The sequence below is a fragment of the Anomalospiza imberbis genome, chromosome 3 (genome assembly GCF_031753505.1).
Source record: "Anomalospiza imberbis isolate Cuckoo-Finch-1a 21T00152 chromosome 3, ASM3175350v1, whole genome shotgun sequence".
NCBI lineage: Eukaryota > Metazoa > Chordata > Aves > Passeriformes > Viduidae > Anomalospiza > Anomalospiza imberbis.
The window spans coordinates 77,788,815-77,812,864 of NC_089683.1; the positions used below are offsets into that span (position 1 = coordinate 77,788,815).

Here is a 24,050-nt window from a genome sequence, read left to right on the forward strand (position 1 = left end):
CAGAGGAGAAGCAAGAGGAGAACGTGGGCAACAGCTGCACCGAGGATAGAGGACAATGGTGCTAAGAAGCTGTTTGCTAACTCATCAGGGAAGAACGTGGTATGACCTAACATCAGAAGAGGGAAGAGTATAAAAATAGCTCATTACAGCATGGATTGGGCAGCATGTCCTAATATAAAGGGCAGTAGCTTCTGCTGTAGGAATTTAATGTCAAATAAAGTTGTTTCCAAGGAAAATAAGACTGCTATTGAAAGGAACTATATCCAAAAGCATGTATTCTGGAGTGGTTTTAAAGGTGAAATAGTTTCAGTTCTTGTGATTTCCTAAAAACTTATCCTTTACAAAAAAGATATTATTTTTTTTTCTAGAAAATCCTGTTGCTAACAACACAAGCCAAGTTTCCGATTTGCTGGAGAGCAGAAGCTGAAGAAATCAGACATATCCCTTCACTCTTAGTTACAATTGGACAAACAGTATATTGTCTTCATTTTGCCAGACAACATTAGCTCCTACCTCTGAACTCAGTTGATTGCTGGCAGTTCATTTAAATTAAATGTATGTTGCCACTGCACTTGTTTGGTATTTCTTTTGTGCTGCTGAATCTCAGTCACTGACAAGTGACCTGTGACAGCATATGCAGCTGATCACTACCATGTCTCTCAGGGAGAAAGGAGAGGTTTGGGTGGGAAGTGTTCTTCTCAGATGAGAAGGAACAAGATTTCCCTCACAGGGAAGCTTAGTTTAGGACAGAAAAATAAGCTGTGACATAACACCTGAGAAATACAAAAGAAACAAGGTGAAGGTAGAGCTATGTAACCTATACAATGTGCATGTAAAATATTGTCCAGCTTGTTTTGTTCTTACGGTCAGTTTTGACATTTACTTGAAACCAAATAAAACACGTACTAATAGATGTCATAGCAGATTTTTATCTCTTTGCTCAGTGAAATTCTCCACAAAATGAGTAAGTTCTTCCCAAGGGCTGTAAGAGGCGATTGCGCCAGTTTTCCCTGTGCCACTCCAGCTCCCTGCCCAGCGGCATTCAGGAAAAGTCACAGTAGACATAAGCACGGAAAAAATAAGGAAAAAGGGTCCTTGTTCATGATGCATTTGTGCAAGCAAAGGCAAGAGGCGGTCAGGTGTTCTGAACTTTCAGTTTCTCTGCTGAATGAAACTGCATTTGCAGATTTTTCTCTACAGAAATACCTCTGACCTTGGATTCTTTCCCACAGAGCTGAATGCCAGATCAGTCTAGGGAGAAGTGCAGAGGATGGCATGGGTGCAAGATGGAGAGAAATAAGCTCCTGTTTCCTCAGTTCCCTGTCCTGGCTGTCCCTGCCCAGGCACACAGGGCTCCCCCATGGTCCAGGACACTGTGTCAGCCCCTGGCTGACAAGGGTGCTGCAGCAGGGCTGGTCTCCAGTTCCCCACAGCCCTGACCAGCCATGGGCCCCTCAAAGCCAGGCCCCCCAGGGATGTGCCAAATGCCCGGCACTGGGGCTGCCCTGGTGACTCCCAGCTTTTGCTCCTATCTAGAGGTGGGACAGGCCCATAGGGAGTTCCTTAGGGAGTAAAACTGTTTTCTCCATGGTCCCTGCATCAGGAAAGGGTTTGTGCCTTGCTGTTCGATTCCTTGCTCCCACCTTGGTTGTTGATCCCTGTCAGTGATCCCTGGAGCAGGGAGGGTGCAGGAGCCAAAGCACGGGAAGTGCCTGTCAGGCTCAGGCAGCTCCCCAGCACAGCCTTCTCCCGCTGGCTGCGCAGAGACCTTCGTGCTCTGCAGGAGCTGCCACACTCCCTGCCTGAGAATGTTTCACAGTAGGGGTAGGAAAGTCAAACTGGGACAGGCTTTTTATCAACTAAATTTCTGGAAGTGAGCCCTTAGCCCAAGGTTTACCATCTGCCAGGAGGGAATTTATCATCTAACATGTCAGAGCACCAGCAGGTCTCTGGCTTTTTCTGCAGCTACAATGAAGATGCTTGAGGACCACTTGTGGGAGGATAGACAAGAAAAACACAGTAAACATCAGGGATGCACCCTTTGCAGCCCTTCTTGCACTGCTTGTGTGAAACCTTTGCTGGGATAAGGAGTAGCATGGCTGGGACAATTGGAGCACAAGTGAAGTGTCTTGGGCCAAATGTCGCAGGAGTGGCCATAAGACTGTGGCTCTGTAGAGGGCTATGAGACACTCTGAGCAGTCATCACAATCATGTCAGTTCAGCTACTTGTTATCAAACAGCTTTTTGAGGCACTACTATCACATGCCTGCTTGCTTCAGCAGTGCTATTTTCCATTAATATGGAATGAATATTAATAATTTACATTAATATAAAATATGCATATTATTTATGTGTGGTTTATTTGAGGTATTCTAAATATACTTCAAATTTAGTATTGCATCCAGTTGTCTGAATGCATTTTAAAATACCCCAGCCATTATATTTACTGTATTATGTAAACCTAACCCATCCATGCAGGGGAACTACTAGAAACTATGAGGTTTCCACTATTCTGGCTTGTGCTATTATTGTTTTGCAATTCTGCTAGTTGATGCCTTGCTAATTTCCCACATACTGTAAGATATGAAAGAACTATACTAAGGCAAAACCCTTTAGGTTAGACATAGGAAAGCCTTAACAGTTAGGATAGTTGTTAGCTACTTTCCTGAGAAGGGTGTCCTGCGAGGTTTTTAACCTGGGGTTGTTCAAGCAGCAGTGAGGAAGGATATTATAGAGTTGATTCTGTTGGAAGGGAGACTGATTATTGGCTTCTGGGACTCATTTCTACTTCCGCTGGTATAGGAAAGGACACAAACTTGGGTGTATGCACTACATTTCAAAGTAAAGATTCAGTTGTTGGTATTCACATGCAGGGGAAGAAAATAGGGGAACAAACAATTGCAGGAGGAAATTAGCTCTAGGCCTGCACCTCAAACCTTCCTCAAAGGTAAAAAGCTATAGTGATGTTCAGTTTTGGAAGGAGTTTTGCCTGGACAACCAGCTGTTTATGACTATGGACAAGGCCATCGTTCCTCTGAGTCCACTCCATGAGAATACTCAGTCCTTTGGGTGGCTCTCATTCATTTACCAATATGCTAAGGCCATATAAACTAAAGTGAGTATCAGTCTCTTATTTAGCAAGGTCATTTTAGTCAAGATGTTTTCCTAAAGTATTTTATTATCTGGTAATGCTACTATGCATCTATTCCAAGTAAAGAGCTTTCAGCAGTGGTGGGAGTATGCTGGTAATGCCTGTGGTGCTGGTGCTGAGAAGCTGGGTGTATGAGAGCCTGAGGCAGGAAAGCAGCTGCTGGGTGGGAGCCAGAGCCCAGTTTGGTGGATGCCAGCAGGACACGAAGTCTCCCTCGTCACCTGCAGAACAGGCAGAGGCCAGGGATCAGGCCTAATCAAATCTGACTTGCATTTCTCATCATAGCTGGGGGGCACCCCAGCTGAAAACAGCAGAACTGTCAAGGTGAGGTAACTGCAGAAGTTGCAATTATGTTGTGAAAAGCAGGGGCAAACCAACTGTGCTTGGTGTGCCCCTGGGGCAGAGGAAGCTGTCACTTGAATGAAATGATGTTGCTTGTAGGCTCATACTGGAGATGTCTTGAGAAAGGAGATTTCTGTGTGTTCCCAGAGTGATTTGGAAAAGATTTTTCTTTCTTTGAAGCGAGTTATTGGGATCAGTCAGTCTTCCTGAGGCAAGGATTCAGCTGTACTTTTCCCAAAGGAAACCAAAGTGCTCTAAGAGTGACCCACAGACCCACAGCACAGAACTGCAGCCTGCCAGCTGAGCAGGGCATGTAGATATAACCAGGACAGGTAATGGGCACAGTGCTGTGGGAATGTGAGCATTTCAAGAATCACAGAATATTCTGATTTGGAAGGGACCCACAAGGTTCATCAAGCCCAACTCTTCAGTGAATGGGTCTGGAGTTCTGAAAATGTGTTTCTTCTCTTCATGGCCTTAAGCTGAGAGTGTATCAGTGGAGAAGGAAGACAGAAGAGGCAAAAGCCATTCTACAGAGAAACAAGCATTATTGGTAATGGCTTATGGAGAGTTGCTCTAAAGCTGTGTTGAGGAATTTTTCAGGTGTCACAAATCTAATTCACAGAATGAGAAGAAAAAGGCAATGAAAAGGATTATTGAGTTCAACCATCATGGTGTAAGAACATGTACAGATCGAAAATGTCTGTCAGATGTTTATCAAACCTGTTGCTGAAGTTTCTAGTCATGAAGATCTGAAAACCTCCCCAGGCAAAATTTCTGGTCTTCCCTGAGCCTCCTTTTCTCCCAGCTCAACACCCCCTGCTCTCTCAGTCACTCCTCACAGGACTTGTGTCCCAGACCCTTCACCAGCTCCATTGCCCTCCTCTGGTCTTGTTCCAGGCCCTCAATGTCCTTCTTGTAGTTAGGGGCCCAGAACTTGACACAGCACTTGAGGTGCAGCCTCACAGTGCAGAGTACAGGGTGATTAAAACTTACACAAGATCTGTCTAAAAGGCCTGATTCCACTGACAGAATTGAGTGAATCAGTGGCTGGAAGTAGCACCGTGATTAAATAACAAATCCTCTGCTCAACTCTTATGGAAAATACACACTCCAAGCCAGTGCAGCAGAGCTGCATGATGTCCTCTAGCAAAAGTATAGAATGAGCAAGCGTGTGCAATCTTTCTTTCTCCAAGCTGAAAGCCTAAAGAAAGAATTTTAAAATTTAATACTGGACATTCAAATTCTTTCTTTTTTGTATGCTTTCATTACTGTTCAGCTCTTTATCTGTGTTTTTCAAAATTAATTCTATGAACATTATTTTGAACTTACTCTCATTTATTTGTTTTATCAATATTTATTTTTTTTCTTTTCAATCTAGTAATTTCTTGTCCTTCTAATTTTCCTGGTTTTGATTAAATCTGAGCTATTTTCTCACAAAAATGTGGGGTTTTCTCTGCTCCAAAGAGGTAACTCTATTTTCACTGCATCATAACCTTTATTATGTTTTTCAGTACCTCACAGTGATAATACTACATTTGGCTTTTTTCCCCTCATTCTTTCTCATTCTGTTTTTAATGTGTATTTCACACTTGCATGCTGTCTTTCCTACACAGAGTATTGCCTTGAGAAAATAAAGCTTTTGAACCTATTTCTATAAATTCAAACCAATCAACTTGAAACCGGTTGTATTAAGGTAGGAAAAAAAAGAAAAGCATATTTGCATACAACAAATTTCCTTATAAGCTTGAGCTGCAATATGAGCTAGCTTGTGGACAAACATCGCCTGACAACGTAGCCTGAGTGTGGGCTGACACTTTTTTCCATGCTGCGGATTTAATGTCACTCACTTTTTCCAAAAGCTATCGTCTGCTGCACCCCTCTGGACATTGTCAGCACAGCACGTTCTCCAGAAAAATCTCACCCAGCGTGAAGTGGGATTGCAGCATAGTTTTCAGCAGCAAAGATGTGATTTCATTTGTTGTTATTGGAACATGGGCACAAAAATATCTCAGCTTTTGATTGTTCTAAGATTTAAATTAACTCCAAAAGAAAAGATGTTTCCATGCTACTTGCTAGCAGATGTAGAGTGGTTTCAGACTTCTGCATCTGTAGTCTATGGTATCTGAGGACAGAGCAGGTAGTGCTGTCAATGACAGAAAAAGCAAGGCTTGGCTCCCCATAGTTCATTTCCCTGCTCATCATATTCCACTGCATCTCTTGGTAACCCCACCTCTCTGCTGTATTAAACTGGGAAATCTTCAGGTCCTGCATGCCCTTCTACCCACCTCCCCCAGATGATCCTCTAGTCCTGCTTCCTCCTATTCATGTCCCCATAATGTCTCTGTGAGCTGCTCCTGGCTTCCACGAGGACAGCCTGTCTCTTCCACAGCCATGTGGCCCCAGGATTCACCTATGCATGTGCTGACATGCTGGTTGGAGGGTACAGACTGGCTGGCTGACCAAGCAGAAATCAGAGGTGATTGCTTCCAACATGAGTGTCTTCGTGGAAATTTTGGGTTCTTTTCTCTGTTTAACCGCCGATTTTCTGAAGCCTTGTAGGAACATCCCTGTAGGAATATCCTTCTGCCAGATACAATACAGGTTGAATGATATGCACAAACCCTGACTGTGTAGGTTGGGATGCAGATGAGCTGTGGGTGTGTTGGCATATAGACACAACTCACCACAAAACAATTACGACCAAAGACTTGTTTTCCTGCTAGTGCCACTCCTGCCTGTTCTCACTACAGGTTACACACTGGTAAGAGACCTCTGCAGTGTGACAAAGCTGAGGCAAAAAGCCCACAAAAAGGCCACTTCCTCACTGCCTCTTCAGCAGCCCAGGGTGCATTTCCCACCTGTGCCCTGGAGGGAACTTTGACCACTGGCTTTACCCCAGGTGACTCCCAGAACAGAGGGGAATATGCAGGACTCCCACATTCCTCCCAACTGCATTTCTCATCTGCCCTCCCAATCCCAGCTAAAGGCTACCGTGACTGGCCAGGCAAACCAGTTGAAACTCCTAAGGCACTATGGCTGGGAGTGCCTGACTTGCCTTAGCTGAGCCCCATGGTGTTGACAGATGTGAAAGATGTTGCTGAAATGCATGGGGCACCCTGCACACACCCTGAGGTCTGGGCAGACTTGGGATATCAGCAGTTTTGCCTGGAGGCCAAAGGCGCATCATACACTGAACCAAAGTGAACGATGCCTCCCAAGTCATGAACAACAAAAATTAAACCAGAAACGGAAAAAAGCTGAGGGAAGTAATTTTTTTTCCTCCAGAAAGGGCATTGGATGCTGTTAAAAACAATTCTCATATAGAGCTAGCATTATCAGGGTCTGTTTTGGAGGACCGACACGTGTGCATAAATCAGCAGCAGCTCCAATTTAAAGCAGTCCAAGTCTATGACTGGAAGTACTATTGGGACCTAAAGCTGAATACCCAGGACTATATAGAATTAGGTGGGTGGATTGTGTCTTGTTCCCATACTTTCCACCACTATGATCCTCATCTTTACCTTAACAAAGTGATGCCAAGCAATCTGAGAAAAAACAACAAACATGTCCCACAAAAGAAGGAAGTGCCTTCACATTTCCCAGTATCCAGTAGAAATTATTGAGCCTGATTTGGTAATCCATCCAATTCAAGGTTGTTTTGATAGCCACACCATGGCAAGGGGGGCACAGCACAGGAGAATGATTAACTTAACCCTCCTGCCTTGTTTGTTTGATGCTGCCTCAACTCCAGTGTGAGTCAATAAAACTTTGCGCACCAACAGGCAAAACTTCCAGCACCCACCAGCTGGGCCAAAATGGGGATTAGCAAAGCTGCCTTTCTCTTTCTTTTCTTGCTCAGCTCAGGTAAGAGTCCTTTGCCTTCCGCTTGCTTGGTTGAGGCTTGGGCCAAACACTAGCAGACTGTGTGCGGTGAAGGTAGGTCCCTCAGTCAACGTGTCACTCGTTTCCTGGACAATGATGGGTTTGGGCCTTGCTGGTCAGAAAGAGCTGCTGCTGAGAACAGTGAGAGCTGTGGCTGCCCCAGGGTTGTGTTCATAGCAACACCAGAAGACCAGCTGCCTTGGTGCCTGTATGGGCAGCTAATGGCCCCAGGCAAACATTTCCTATGGCCAGAGATGTGGGCACCCTTGGGAAGCAGCCTGTCAAAGGCTAGTGCAAAACCCACAGCAGTCAGTGAGCTCTCTCTAATTTCAGCAGGCATTGGATCAAATGCTAAAGGTAAAGCTGTGTTTACTGCCAAGCATTGTTAAGCACAGTGATACTGATTTTCATCCTTTATGACAGGAGTCTTAAAGCTTTGAAATGGAATATTTAAAACAAAATGAAAAATTAACAGGCTCCTTAATATTCCAGCAATTTCACATTTTCTGTTGTCAAACACTTACAATAAAAATGTTCTCCCTTGTTTTCCTGAGGGCAGTAGGTAGAAATTTACTCCCCAGTAACCTAGATCACCTTTTCCAAGCATATGTCCAGAATTCTTTCCTACAGTTCCAGAAGAAGATAGATATTCCACTGATGGTAATATATGGATTTCAAGCTTATCTACAAATTCTGTAAATAAATATTACATGTGTAGTATATATTTCAATCAGATACCATACTCTCTTGTATTTTGAAATTACATATAATTACATGGCACTTAAATGACTTTTTAAAAGAACTGATAAATACATATCAGTACAGTTTTAATGTGTTTTTAATAGTTCAGACACTTAAGGTCAGAATACCAGGGACATATCATTGTGTGATTGTACAAGGTTATAAAAGACAGCTGAGAAAGTGGGGGGTTTTATTTGTTCATTGTTATCAGCTCTAGCTGACTTGCTCAAAAGTGATGGTCCACAACTGCCTTAAAGCCAATTTTTATGTCTTCTGGGTTAGTACTGGTCAAATCTGCATAGATGCTTATGGAAATGAAGAAATTTGTTTTTTCACATGTATTTGAATATTCTGTTAAATTATCCTGTGCAATATCTGGGTTTATATAGATTTTAGTCAGACTAATATATTCCCTGGTGCATTTCAAGTCTCTTATTTTCTTTTCTTAAGCTTACACTTTGCAGTGTTTTTCAGGCAACCAGCATCACCTTTTCTTTTCTATTATCTAAGTTTCTGCCAATCTATCTTGATTTTTAGTTTATGCATGCCATCCAAATTCCCATGTATTCTCAATCCAACTGTAATAATTTTTTTTCTTATAGTCACTGAAAAGGAATAGTATCCAAAGTAGAGCTCTTTGAAAAAATACAGAGTTTTAAGATGAGTAAATAAAGTTTGGGAAGGAGTATTTTCTTTTTCTAGTCCCCTGGAACAGTGGCCTCAGTTAAGTTAGAAAAAAATTTAGGAAAGGAAGCACTTGTTTACTAACTCCATCAGGAGAAATTAGTAGGCTAGGCTATTGGTGTTCTGCATAGTCCTGCCGTAACAGTAGGACTCTAGATCCCTCAGTGTCAGGGATTTCTTAAGACACGCAGGTTTTCTAGCACTGATCCAACTCTGCAAAGAGTATTAGAAAATGCCCTCAGGCAATGAAAAATCTTATTTTCATTAGTGGCCAAATTATCTTTTATTTTGTGTGAATCTGTGTCATATGGAGGTAGGTGATGAATGGCCCATATGTCATGAGAATTAGTAACACTGGAGTGATGTTGCAGTGAATTCAGCCCTAATATGAGTGTGTAAATGAAAGATTCACAACATTACCTGTGAGCACAATTCACAAAATTATGAACTTCCTGCATCTGTCAATAATAATCTATATTGAAAAAAAATTAAATAATTAAACCATATGGCAAATTAAACTCACTTGTGCAACACTGTAACCTGATGCAGATGGAAATGAACTCTTGTAGAAATTAGGAACAGAAACATAGTATCTTTTTAGACATAAAAAGAAAAAAATCAATTAGGTGGTAAACTCTATTGTGAGCTACAGTATTTTAGAGGCGTGTTAGAATTCTTAGCAGGTAGATAATATAAATCTTATGCATATGTAGCTTTCAGATCTAATAATACTAACTCATTTACTAATTTAAATCTTGGGTTAATTTGTTGCAACAGAGATGTAGCCTGACAATTTCATTACTAAGCCTGCTCAATCCATTGCAATAAAACAATGGTGGGCATTGTAAAAGGCTATATAGTAACTTTGTGATTGAGGTGCCTTGCTCTAGGGCAGGACATCTTGGGACAAACAACGAGGCAGCGACCAACGAAGCTGCAGGGACTGCACAATCCACATGACAGGTCATAATCTCCCATCCACCTAATTCATGCTTCTCCAAAACCTTGATAGGGGTATCACTTCCCTTCATCTTTCTCTGGTTGATGTTGACACCACTTAGTCTCTCTCTCTCTTCCCCCTCACTCTTGTTTCCCATTTTTTTGCTTTTAGCTTCAAACTCATGCATAACTCTAATCAGAATTGCCTCTACATCTTTCTTCTGCCTCTTTTCTTCCCATGACATGTTGCAGTCATTCAGCTGTGATTCTGTCAGGAGATAGAAATAACCTCAGAGTTTATAATCTTTTACCCAGAATTATGCAAAATAAATTGTGTCTTCATCTGTCCAAGCTACATGGAAAATGGGACTGAAATCCAGAGATCTTCTTAATTGCAGAATTCTCATTTTTAACATCTGATTCCTTTTCTTCCCTTCTAGTGAAAGGAGATATACTGGATGACTATTCAAAAACAGATGGTATTTGGATATTTACTACAAACAAACAGTTTTATGAGACAAATAATGAAAGAGAATGTGCAGACAAATGTGAAGCTGAAAGAAATTTTACCTGCAGGTAATTTCTGTTGAATCTTAAAACTGTGCCATTGTGGGTGTCTGCATATCAATGATATATGTTCCTACCTTTACTCAGAACCAACATCCCCGTTCTGCTGCAGCTCTGCCTACAGCAGTGTCTCCCATGCTGTGCCTTTAGCTTGTGACTTATCTCCAGCCATAAATTACCACAGGATCAAGTAAAGATTCACAATATACTACTCATTTTATGTAAATGTTCAAGTTCCCGTTTGTATCCAACATTACATGGAGAACTGATTGAGCCTCTCTGGCAGGATGCTGCTTTTTTCCACAAGAGTGCAGGGTTTCTAGTTCATTGTAGGAACAGTCACTAACCTGAGCATCTAGGATGATGTTAATAATGTTTTGCCAATGCAGTTTCTAGTTTCCCACACAATATTTTTTTCATGTAGTCATATATCCTGAATAAGTGAGCCACTTTAGAGTAGTAGGTAACCGTAATCTCTTACTTGCCTAAAATATTGAGTGCAGTATCTGAAAGATAAGAATGAATATAAGACAGTGCTAGCCGATAAATAATTCATACAAAAATAATTATGAGTTGAATAATTTGAATTGAATTTAAAATATTGCATCTTATGTCAATATTGCTTCCTTCTCAATTTCAACAGGGCTTTCCTATTCACCAGGAAAATACTACAGTGTTTAACACTGGCTGAAAATGCTAAAATGACAGTGACATTCACCAGCACAGACACAGTTCTTTATGAGAAGAGAAGTATGTGTACAGTAAGATGTTACATATTTATTCATCAAGCCTATTTTAATGGCATCCTTCTGTATTCTGCTGCAGTGCTGGAGCAAATTCCTGTAGAGGGCAGAAAACTAATAGAGAATTTGGGGGGCAAACAGGAAGAAGCCACGTTACTAAAAATGCTGTTCAAGAAGGATCAAATACCAAGGCCTAGATCCATGGTGGTCTCCATGTGACATATGAACTGGGAAGTTACTTGTTGCCTTCCTCCCAGACCCAGTTATACAGCCTTCACCTCTTCTCCCTGGGTGTCAGATGTGTCCAGCTTTATTATTTAGACAGGTTAAATAATTTAGAAGGAACACATTTTTTCCTAGCAGATTGGTCTCCTGTTATATTGCTTTAACATGTCCATTTTATCTTTTGAGGTTTTGGGAGATTCTTCTTGTGCAAACAAAAAAGGGAAAAAGGAAGGGGAAATCAAGATCACTGACCTCAATAAATGGAGATTTTTCAGTGTCTGTTGCCAATAGAAGCACCATTGACATGATTTGCATTCTCTGTCTTAGAGTTACACTAGAAAAGTACCTGGGAGAGTCCAAGGCTAGGATGAATCAGAGTTTGGGGGCCACTTATATGACAAGTACATTTTGATAACCAAGTATTTTCTGGCTTAAAGGGATAGCTGGATGACACCCACACTGCAAATGTGTTTATGAATAACACCTTTCCAAGAATCCCCAGCTGCTGGTGAAAGACATTCCTATTTATTCCCATATTATAATAGTATAAGCCTGTATTTTTTTGCATATCAAAAACTTGATATAGCTGTTCTTTTGACTTGATTATATAGCTTTATAACAATGCTGCAGAAATTTCTCTCTTTAGATGCTTAGTAGCTGTAATTAATTTATTTTAAAATACATTATAGAATGTTTGCAGGCACAAGAGGTTCAAAACATGAGTAAAACATGGTTCATCAAGTACAGCTGAGCTTCAGATATATCTGCAGATTTTCAGTACCAGGAAATGAATGTTGTAACACCACTGAATTAATAATATGATTCCATTTCAGTTTACCTTATGCAGTGTAAAAGAGGGATTGGGACAGACTACAGAGGCACAGAAGCCAAGACTCAGAAGGGTATTCCATGCCAGAAGTGGGCAGAAAAAGTACCCCACAAACCAAAGTATGTCCCTATTTACAATTTTTTTTTTTGCTGTTCTGAACCTTTTTCAAGTTTTCTCATATTCATATATATACACAGATTTATAGTGCAAGTTATCAAATCCTGTTGTCAAGTGACTTTTAAAAACAGCTTTATCTTTATCTGTCTTGTTACTTTTGACTCTGTTGCAATGATCTGGATAAGGAAAGGACGCATTGTCAGCTAGAGAAATTGTGTCTAAATGTGAGGTTAAAATGCTCATTCTCTCAACACAATGAAGATTTTTGCTATTGGTAACAGTGGGGTCAGAATTACTCTCCTCTGTATAAAGTGATATCTGCCCAACTCTAGCCCCCCCCCTACCTGCCATACAGATAGTCCAAAAAAAAAATTGAGAAAAGTACCAAGGGTCAAATAGATCTGGCTAGGTAGAGTCTTCTCAGGGCTGGCTGCCATTGGGCTCACTGAAGCAAGTGGGGAAGCAGAGGTCCAGTGTCCTCTGATCTATATTGAAGTTTTATTTTAAAAATTATTTTGTTTTTATTCTAATTAAATACACTCAGATACTCTTGTTCAGATAATTTTGAAGTAATTTAGTCTTCTCTGGGAAGATTGCTGTAGGAAGAAGCCTAGCTTCACTTGCTTCAGATCTCTGTGAGACCTAGTTGTGTTTGGTGAATAATCTCTAGAAGTACACAACTTTTAAAGTAGCTCCATTAAGACAAACACATGACAGAGCCACAGGTTGTATTGAGCTGATTAGATCAACTGGATGCATGTATTAAAAACAATAATTGTCCTTTGAGACTGTCATTGTCCTTACAGGCTTTAAGCTCACTTCTTACTAGCAACTGGGGCTAGGGAGAAAGCTATTAATAATTGTAGTTAGGAATGATTTTTCAGTTTTCATTCATGGCTTACAATGGGAAATCAGTTTCTCTCATTTTTACTGTGAATGTATAAAATTCACAGCCAGCTTAGTAGGTTAGACGTTTCCCTTCTGTGCCACTAAAGTACTAGCATTAAAATAGAATTTTAATACTATTACAGTTATACACCTGAAAAACACCCCAATGCAGGGTTGGAAGAAAATTACTGCAGAAACCCTGATGCAGATGAAAGTGGACCCTGGTGTTACACAACAGATCCTGCTATGAGATTTGATTACTGTGCCATCCCTGAGTGTGAGGACCAGGTCACGCACACTGGAGAAGGTATATTTACTTTTCAGAGAAGAGATGTTCAATTAGATAATATTAGTCCTGCTACATTTCTGTGCTTTATTTTTACAGATTTTTTTTTCAAATTAGAATTTAAATCAAGATGAACTTAAGAAGTTCTCAACAGAGAGGTTGTTTTCCTAACTGGCTTGAGTTATCAAAGTTATTTTGTAAATATAGAAGAACTAAATTTGCTGATATTGTTTGCTTTATCCTCATCTGTCTTGTTACATTTAACTCTACTGGCAGAGAATGACAGTGATCTGGATAAGGACTATATTGTTCTTACACCAGCAATTTAATTAATTGTAACAAGGGTGAAGACTGACCCAAGTGCTGTGCAACACACTGAACTCCCATTGCTACCAGTACATACAGACACATGACAAATTCCTCCCTGCAAGTGAAACATATTCCTAAAGCATTATTAATTTGGCCAGGCTGTAATGCACAGATTTCTGAATTCCTTTCATTGTTAGCTGGAGCAAACCTCACTTGTCCTTTCAGCATAATCTTCCATGAATAGGCTAGACCATTCCTTGCTTCATTTTCCTTCTGCCTAGGACCTACAGGGGAGTGCATGCAGTGTAATGGCGAGGATTACCGCGGAGAAGTTTCGAGAACAGAGTCTGGACTGGAGTGCCAGCGCTGGGATGTCCAGGAGCCTCATATGCATGGATTTATCCTGAAGCAGTGAGTTGACACTCAGCACCAAATTCATTCCCACAGAGCCTGGAAGACCCTGCCTGCAGACAGCCTCATTGCTACACATGGCTATTGCTGACTCACGAGTTTTTCTTCATTTTCAATGTACAGCTATCCAGAGAAGGATCTGAAGATGAATTATTGCCGCAATCCTGATGGTGAACTTCGGCCCTGGTGTTTCACTACCAACCCAAATAAACGCTGGGAATATTGCAACATTCCTCGTTGCAGTGAGTCTGATTTCCTGAGATCACTCCAGAGGATAGCTCATTCAAATTATGCAAGGAGGGGAAAGAAAAGAAACCACAGTTCTGAGTAACCTAGAGGTATCTCTGTGAATCAGGGAAAGTGCACATTAATAAGCAGAATCATTCATTAAACGTCTATTATGTAAAATCATGTATGGTCAGTGAGGATGAAGGTGTCACAAAGTGCAGTACAGCCAAAGATGTTATGGGAAACCATAATTTGCCCTTAACCACTTTACTTTTCAACCTACCTGGGAGGCAAGACATTAAGGTTAAATCAGGTGTAGTTTACTGGTGATTTGCTAACTCACAGAAATCATCTAAATTACCATGTGGCTATACTGTGATATTTTACCTGGGTCTGATCTGCACAGCCAGCACTGCCTTTTTCTTAGCAAGGGTTGAGTCCTGAGAAACAGGTTCAGGCCTCAGGAGAAAAAACCTGACTTATCAGTGAGCTAGCTTAACCCATTACATTGAGCACACTAAATCTGGATATTTCCAAGGCACTGAATTAAGAGATAACATTCCCAATTGTAGAAGTGCATTGCACTTTGAGAAAAAAATTGTAAGTGTGTTTTTTCTCTCTAGAGATTGCTTTCTTATGTATCTGCACTTGCCAGTGCTCTAAGCAGTGGTGTGTGTTTCCTAGATGTAGTTCTCTTCAGCATGCTTAATTACAGATGACAGAATAACTATTTACAGATTTTTGTATTATAAATTGTGACAGCTACCACAGCATTTCCATCCTGTCCTTAGAACTTAGAGTTTAAGGAACATACCAACCTTTTAGGGTCATACTCATGTCTTTGGGGAATTCTGTATATTATAGGTATGCGCTGTAAATTCATTTTCCATTTGCCCTCTGCAGGTTCTATGCCTCTGATCATTACTCTTGTTTTCTTTGCTGTTCCCCACATGGCAGACCATTTCACTTTCTTTTTTTCACTATATCTTCTGTCCCTCTTCCCCACTTCACTGACTCCAGAGGTTCAGCTCCGAAGGCTGTTCTGCTTTCTCTCACAATTTCTTCTTGGTCCTTTCTGGCCTTCCACTCTACCTGTGTGTATTATATTACTGTACTCCGTCTCACTTGGGTTTACAAGACTGTACAAGACTACTCCAACCTTTCCTGTTCTGCTCTCAGGGGACAGTAGGCACAGAGTCTGGCTCAACCCAGCAAAGTTATTTACTGGCTGCTGTAAAAGGGCAGACACAGGACATCCATCTGGCAGTCTGGAGGCCCATAAAAATGTCCTCTTTGATTTTGACATGGTTTTTAACCAGTGTAACCTCTGCTGAAAGAAAAAAGAATACATCTTCAACATTACAGAAACAAAGGCGTTTATATATTTTTGAAAGCACTACTTACCAGTATTTTCCTCCCCTTCCCTTTCCTTTTCTTTTTTTTCTTTTCCTGTTACAGCTACACCCCCACCAGTCTCTGGTCTAGACTCCCAGTGTCTTTCAGGGAGAGGTGAAGACTATCGAGGAAGGATAGCTATCACCGAATCGGGAAATGCCTGTCAACACTGGAACACACAGTTTCCTCACAAACATGGCTGGATTCCTGACAGATATCCCTGCAAGTACGCTGAGCCTCATCATTGTAACAAATACCAAAGAACAGTTACTCCTTATCAATCCAGATGCAGAGGCAAGAGAAGGACAGGTTTTCCTCATTTATACTGTTAACTTGTAATTCTCACTAGTTGTCAGTGCTCATTACTTCTGTTCAGGTCTTGCTCTTCTTTTTTTTTTTCTGCCTCCCTGTTTATTCTCTTGTATTTTTCTCACTTGTCTCCTCCACATCCCACAGCAGAGCTATAAGTAGTTCACTACTTTTATGTTAAAAATCCCTCGGCTGTGTTTTGGTGCATTTTCAGTGCATTACTCTTCTGAAGAGTGATGCTCCAAGGACAACATACTCCAGTACATCCTTGTGCTCCAAGGTCAGAGAAGCCAAGTTTGCAGAGCATTACCAATGTGCAGGAATAGCTGGGACTGACCTGGTCTATAGCTCTGTAGTTTGATCCTGCAAGTTTTCCTAGGGAAGTGAAACCCTGTTCACTCTCACAGGGCAGAGAGCATGCAACAGTGCTCCTATCTACACATTCCAGTCTGTCTCATCCAGCCTTGCCTGGCTCTTACTGTAATCTCAGGGATATCAGTGCCTTGTGTGCTCTTACTGCTGCATCTTGACTTCAACAACAAGAGCAGAAAGTGTAAGCATTGGAAAAGTTCTTCCTATATCTTCAGCATTCAGACTGTGAAGTTGAAGACCATTGATTAGTCCCAAAGGAGTGATGTGTGGGTTAATCAATCTCCAAAAAGAATAAATACACCGAGTTGAATTCTGCATGCAGTAGTTTTTAATAGTCCTGCACACAACCCCTCTAGATTTTTATGACTGGTTTAAAGTCAGTATTCCTGTTTCCTGTTTTAAGGGGCTTAGAGGAAAACTACTGTAGAAACCCTGATGGAGAGAAGAAGCCTTGGTGCTACACCACCAACAGCAGCATGAGATGGGAATATTGCACAATTCCTCCCTGTGACAGGACAGAACAAGGGATTGCTGGTATGAATGGTGGACTGTACTTGAAATAAGAACTTTAAAACACTGAAAGATTTCTTGTTTCATACTGTAAATGTATTGATTTTTTTCAGTCACGTTGTCACTCTTAATGTTTGTCTGCCTGGCATGTTGCAAAATCTGCCAAATATTGAACTTTCAGTGGTTAGGGAAATACAGTGAAAGATGCAAATCACGAGCTGACTCAACAGAAGAATTACAGGATGAAAGATATTTATGTTTTTATATTCCTTTCTTCCCGAAGGTAGGCCAATTATAGCAAATTCATTGAAAAATTAAAAGGTTTAAAGGGATAAAAAATTGCTAAACAAAATAAACTCCTATTTTTGGAAGTTAGCCACAAATGAGAGGACAAGAGCTTTCAACGTAATTAAAAATCACATTGAAACATTCATTCATTTAAGCACAAAATTAACAAGAATGTCTTAGCACAATCAAAAGGATAATAGAGAGACTAAAGTTTAACATAATGTCTGTTTAAGAAATATCATGGGCAAAATCACCAGTATCTAATCTTTGAGGATTTTGCATAAGAACTTTCTTATCTTTAATTCTGACATGTTCATATATGCCAAAATGAAACTAACTGGTGAACCCTTCACTGAAAAACATCTACCATTTAACATCTCAGCTGTTAAAACTGTGAAAGTTTTCTCAGTATCTTTGGAAATGCCTTTCTGCTGCAGGTGTGATGACTTAACTGGATACTGTCTGCATAAAGGAGTCATTCATTTTTGTCATCCTGTGTGTTTGAGGTTTTCTTGTGCCTGCTCAGTAAGAACATTAAAATTATGATGCCAAAGACCAGTTTCTGTTGTTTGCCGCAGATGTGTCTGTACAAGCTCCCCTAACAGAGGAGTGCTACCGAGGCAAAGGCCAGAGTTATCGTGGCACAACTTCTGTCACTGTATCAGGAAAGAAGTGCCAGGCCTGGAGCTCCATGTTCCCACACATGCATATAAAAACGCCAGACAGATTCCCGGACGCGTACGTTTATCTCACCTTTTCTATCTTTCTCTGGCAATAACTGTTGCTGGTTGTATTATCTTTGCACAGCCATGCTTTAAAACACTGCTAGGGAACATATTGATAAAAGAGAACTTTTCTAAGATACAGAAATGTTTTCTGTTAGTCTCATTTGTAAGAATTCTGTTTCCTTGCTATCTAAATTCTGAGTAAAATACAGCTGTGTCCCTTACTCTTAAATATGATCTTCTGCAACAAACACCAGGAGACTTGCATCCAGAGACAAGGCACCTACTGAAATATGTGTTTCATTTATGAATTTAAGACTTTTTGTTGTGGCCTTTCTAATGATTTAATCTGTGGAGGACACAGCATTTATTATACAAAACACACAGTCAGATATGTCATGTTTAGAAATACCAACTAAGTGTTCTTTGCAGTTGGAATTGGGCACCCAGAATTGTGTACACTGAAATTTCCCCTTGATTTATCTTCTTCAGATTAACAAAACTGCACCAGGAACAACTGGAGCAGTGACAAGCTAATCAAATTCACTAATGTGCCAGTTTTTAGTAAGGGCAGGAGAGCCACAGGATAACAATTACAGGAGCAATTGTGAGGAAATCCATCATGCTTAGTGGATTATAAGCAGGAAGGTTGATACTTTTCTAATTTTTTGCCCTTTTTATGCTGTCACCCTAAATAATTTGAAATTTTCATTTAAATTTTGTCATGAAAAAACTGGAATATCCTCAGAGGGGAATGATATCTTTCAAAAATATTTTTAAAAATTCAAATCAAGCTGGGAAAATGTGGAATTCATGTGTTCTGTCATATTCGGAGAAAAAGCATTGCAGTTATTTTTTATTCTGAGACCATGCTGTGATTTAGAAGGGGGAAATACTGCAACTCTGCAAATTATTGAAAAGATAAATTCTACTCCCCCATGCCCCAGCAAGCACAGGCATGAGAGTGGTCTCACTGAAGTGAGTAAAAATGGAGTTTTGGGGTGTAAGATGGGATCAATTGCATAAGCATTTGTTTGCCATTCTTCTGAATATGAGAAGGAATTTTGACATTTAAAAAATTTTGGAAAAGCCTAAGTTCCCCCCAGTAGTATGAATTTTCATGCATATTTATTACTAATTCACGCATTCTGTACTAATTCACAATTGCTTATGCTTACACACACCTACTTGTAATTTTTTTTTTTAATTGCCATATGGGGCAATTATTTAGGTACTCAGTATATTGAAATATTACAGCCAGAGAATAAGCTAACAGTTGAATTGTTTCCTTATGTATAAATATATTTAAGACTCCAATGCACATGTGAAATACAACTCTTCACTAGCATCACAACCACAGATGTGCTTGCTGGTAATAGGATATCTGGCCATAAGTAAAACCAACAATAAATCTATTTATTTGTACATAGTACATCTTTTTGTGAAGATATTCCTATGCTTACTTTCAGTCTTATGCAGCATGACTGTTGATTTTATTTGTGCAGGGATTTGAGGGACAACTATTGTAGAAACCCAGATGGTGACAGCAGCCCGTGGTGTTTCACCACTGACCCCAACACAATATGGGAATACTGCAATCTCAAGAGGTGTGATGATCATACACAACCATCTGCACCGAATGCCTCCCCTGGAATGATGGAACAAAACATTGGCCTGACTACACTCACCACATCTGGTAACAGCTGGCTATAAGCATCACCTCCTGTAGAGTCTGTGGGTACAGGAAATCGCAACCTATCAAAATTATTCTTGAGTGTCATGGTTTAACCACAGCCAGAAACTAAGTACCATGCAGCTGCTCACTTATTCCCACACCCCTTCTTTGGCAGGGAGGAGAATTTTAAAAAAAAGTAAGACTCATGAGATAAGAATAGTTTAATAATTTAAACAAAATTATATACAATAACTATAATAATAATAATAATAGCAGCAATAATAATAATAATTGTAACAGAAACATGAGAGAGAGACAAAACCCGAGGAACAAAAGTGATGCACAATAAAATTGCTGACCACGGCCCAGCCTGTCCCTGAGCTGCAATTAGTGGCTCCATCCAGTGTATGTAATAAGCATGTTGTTCTTTGGAATGGAATATCCCTGTGGCCAGGCCAGGTCAGCTGTCCTGGCCGTCCTTCTGCCCAGCTTCTTGTGCACCTTCTCACCGGCAGAGAAGGGGAAACTGAAAAGTCCTTAACTTAGAGTAAGCACTACTTAGCAACAACCAAAATATCAGTGTGTTATAATTGTAATTCTGATATTAAACCTAAAACACAGCACTCTAGCAGCTACTAAGAAGAAAATTACTATCTAAGCCAAAACCAAGACACTGACTAGGCCTGCGATGTAACAATTACGCCCCTCCTGCAGCTCTCAGATCTGTACTGCTGCATTTTGCAGCAAGCGCTCTTTAGTTAGTATATGTCCTGTAGTGTATGTCATTTTACAGTGCATTCTGAAGGATGTCTTTTTCTTTTAAGTGAATAGGAGGAAAACAAACATTTCTAGTATTTCTCTAGTTGTGTGCTATTGAAATATGTGACTGTTATTATCATAAGATTTTTGCTTGTGTTGTGCTTTATCTTTTCAGGAGGGTGACCTTAGCTTGTATTGTTGAAAGGCAGCTTTGTTTTGCAAAATTAGATAAATGAGGTTTTGCTCTGTCCTGTTTTGTTACTTCCTTAATTAATAGTTCATATTGGTGAAAGTGGTACGACATTTCTTAAAGTATAGTGGAGCTTTGCATGAGTTACTTACTTTGCAAAGGAAGGTGACAGGGTTGAACAAAAGACACATTCCTAAATTGAGTTGTGTGCTCTTCTTACATGCAGCAGAAAAGAACTACCTGTAGCAAAGACTTTGGAAGCAAAAGTTGCTCCTTCAGTCTAATGGGCTGCTGAAATATGCTTCTCTCGTGAAAGTGCTTACTGATACCAATTTAGCAAAAACCTTGAAGTCTTTCCAGATATTTGCAATATGTTACAGAAAAGGCCTCAAGTTCCTTGATATGAATATATAATCACCCTGAATTTATGAATGGAAGTGTTAAAAATAATTAATTTTGTGGTGAATTTACTTTGGGAAGCATAGATAACTGTGGGGTAAGAATAATCTAACTTTGACTATAAGCAGGTAAATGCATGTAATTTGGACTTTCAAGGCTCAGAAATAGTTTCAGAAGCTCAGTGTCTCTGCATGAAGCCTAAGAACTGAAGTATACACAGCATTTTTTTTTTCTTAATTCACACAGTCAACCACAATAGCAGGGAAATTGTGTAAGGTAATATCTTACTCATATTAGCCCAGTGTTGTGAATACCCCACTCACCTGAAGCAAAGCCTGTAATATACTGCCTGGACTTAAGAGACTGTAGGCAGTGCGTTCATTGGTAGAGTCAAAAATCATCAGACACAGGTATTCATATCCTGCTAAGCCTGCATTTCAAGGAACAGCATTAAAACAGTTAAATTATTTTTTTGTCCAGATTACATAGACTGGGGATGTGGAAAATGAGAAAAGTTCCATTTTTGTGTGTGTAATTGACCTCACGATGGTCTGGGGTTGTACTCACATCCATAACTGGTGGATCTTCAGGCCAAGAGCATGGCCTGGATGCTTAGAGACAAGGGGTTTCCCCCCCACCCCCCAGTTCTTTTACTCCAGTAGGTCTAATAAAACATTTTCTCTCTCTACAGTCCTTGAGTGAGTCACATTTTAAAGCCTTTGGAGCTACAATATTATTCCTGCCTGTATTTTGCTGATTGCATGCCTAGTGTCCCTATTACTAGAGAAGTTACTTCATACTCTTTTCCTCCCTAGGCTGAAGTTGGAGGACCTCTGGTCTGCCAAGAGAAGAACAGATTTGTCCAATATGGAGTCACCTCTTGGGGACTGAACTGTATCCAGCCATCAAAGCCTGGTTTTGTCCAAATTCCTGGTTTTGTTTCTTGGATCAAGAATGCAATGGCTTCCCACTGAATCTGGATGCAGGCTAATTTTTCTGGAAAGCAGTCCCTGTGTCAGAAACAACATTTCAAGTATAGTTTTATGACTGGTTTTAAAAATTATGTAATAATTCATAGGAATCCTCAATAAATACCACTACTAGCTGAGCGTAAGTAGCTATTGCAAAGCAATAGCCAAGCTGACCAGTTGCTACTGTCTGTCAGAGTATCCGTGTTGTACCTGTGTGAGTCAACCATGATAGCATGTGACAGCAGCTGTAAAGCTGCTACTTCATCCCTGTTACACACCAAATACTTAAATCCAGGAATTAAAATGAAGGTTTCTTTACACTAGTTGGCACAAAGAGAAATCCCAACCAGATACTCTCAAGAGGTGAAAAATCACATAAAAGCTTACTGGCAAAAACACAGAAAATAAAGGGACTTTGGCAAAAGGATTAAATATGACAACATATTCACTTATCATAGCATTACTTAGCATTAATTTAGTACTTAGCATTTACTTAGCCCATTTCACCTAGAAACCTTTAAACCTATGAGATCTGACATTACCCACAAAGTTCCATGAAAAGAGAATTAGGATAAGAAAAAGAGAGAGACAGAGAAAGACAGAAAGACAGAAGAGATTTAGAAGAACATACATAGATCTACCACCTCCTAGGATTCCATTGTGGGGGATATAGGAACTCCAGGAAGCTGGCAGGGTCAAGACCATGCGCTGGCCTTGTCCTCCATCTATTAAGTCTCCATGGGCCTTTCCCCTGAGGAGAGACTTCCAGTTGCTTGGCCAGTCAGGGGCTGGGTTAGCACCCTCCCATGTCAGTGATTGATTGATTGATTGATTGACCGCTCTGCCAGGGCTGAGGGGGTCTGGGGGCAGGGCAGGGCACCGCCTCACCTAGCAGCACATAAGCAAGCATTTCAAGCACCCCAAAAACTGGCTCAAGACACTAAACTTATCCAGTCTTTGACAATGATCCTGCGTCTCAAGACATCAACCAGGACCACCACACTGGGACCTTTCTTCTTTTGGTCTAATCAGGGTACCTTTCTTCTCCCTATCCCATCTAACAGGCAGAGTAGAAAGGAAAGAAGAGGAAAGCATATTGAAACAAGGGGCAATTGTTATATCAATAAAACCTAATTAACATATTTTATGCAGTTCATTCCCCCCACCGTCCCATGAATCCAAAAATCACAGGATAATCAGGTTCTAGGGGGTGAGTCCATGCAGCAGTCTTTCAGCACCTAAAGAAATCCAGCAGATCATCAGTGATTCCCTGTGCTCCTGGAGGCATCACTTTCCTACTTTGAGGTTTAGCATTCTCTAACATTAGATAATTTTCACAACTATTTGTGATACTTGTTGGACTTGTAAGCTGAGTTCCAAATAAAGCTTGGCAAATTCAATTTAGGCCACCTTGCCTTTTGGTCTCCACAATCTTACATGTCCAGGTATCCTTACAACCCAAACAAATACACATGTCCCAGATCACCACCCTCATCCCTCCCACCAAGCAGCTTTCAGGGAGATTCCCAGAACCTGTACTCAGGGAGAGAGTAAAGGTCAGTGGACATCACAGGAAACGACATGCAGTACAATTCTACTACTAAAATGATCTGGATCCAACCTAAATCTTTCTTTTAATCCTTCCCTGTCTACAGTGGGAAAGAATCAGGAGCTGGGCTAGCACAGCCTCTAGTGATTGATTGATTGATTGATTGACAGCTCAGCCAGGCTGGGGGTCTGGGGGTGGGGCACTGTCTCACCAGAAGCAAGGCCTGACCCATCCTCAACCACACATGCACCAGCATTGGTTTGAGACACTCAGCTTATCGAGCCTCGGACAGCCACCCTATATCTCAGGACGATAGACTGGAACCACCGCACTGGGACCTTTCCTCTCCTGCTCCCATCTAGTAGATAGAGAAGAAAGGAAAGAAGCGGAAAGCATGCTGAAACTCCTGTAAGGGGCAACTCCTATTCATAAATCTAGTTAATATCCCTTTATGAAGTTTATTCCCTCCAGCCCTCTTAAGTCCAAAAACTGCAGGACAATCAGGCTCGGGACCAGGCAGGAATACATACAGCAATCTTTCAGCACCCAAGGGTCAAAAAGAT

General features: G+C 40.7%; 1 protein-coding gene and 2 long non-coding RNA genes across 5 annotated transcripts in view; 1 reads left to right on the forward strand and 2 right to left on the reverse strand.

The window, feature by feature from the left end:
- LOC137471160 (uncharacterized) overlaps nt 1-15,884 on the reverse strand; it is a 33,931-nt gene extending 18,047 nt beyond the window's left edge. Inside the window, exon 1 of the long non-coding RNA XR_010997447.1 lies at nt 15,750-15,884. This is a non-coding gene — a long non-coding RNA (uncharacterized lncRNA). The remainder of the gene's footprint in view (nt 1-15,749) is intronic.
- Nucleotides 7,225-21,923, forward strand: LOC137471159 (plasminogen-like). 3 transcript variants are annotated; one of them, XM_068185253.1, is made up of 12 exons: nt 7,225-7,360; nt 10,183-10,318; nt 10,953-11,059; nt 12,111-12,225; nt 13,255-13,418; nt 13,988-14,117; nt 14,241-14,359; nt 15,804-15,966; nt 16,825-16,955; nt 17,798-17,957; nt 19,450-19,640; nt 21,783-21,923. In XM_068185253.1, the coding sequence occupies exons 1-12, from the start codon at nt 7,312-7,314 to the stop codon at nt 21,785-21,787; spliced, it is 1,470 nt and encodes a 489-aa protein (XP_068041354.1). In that variant the 5' UTR covers nt 7,225-7,311; the 3' UTR covers nt 21,788-21,923. The 3 variants fall into 3 exon arrangements, with proteins under 3 accessions (XP_068041354.1, XP_068041353.1, XP_068041356.1); XM_068185252.1 differs by having other exon boundaries at nt 19,450-19,682; nt 21,783-21,911; XM_068185255.1 differs by lacking the exons at nt 17,798-17,957; nt 19,450-19,640; nt 21,783-21,923 and adding an exon at nt 17,045-17,526.
- On the reverse strand, nt 19,811-21,788 carry LOC137471161 (uncharacterized). Its single transcript, XR_010997448.1, has 2 exons — nt 21,081-21,788; nt 19,811-20,912 (listed from the first exon to the last, which is right to left on the reverse strand). It is a non-coding gene; the product is annotated as an uncharacterized lncRNA (long non-coding RNA).
- Nucleotides 21,924-24,050: the final 2,127 nt, after the last annotated feature.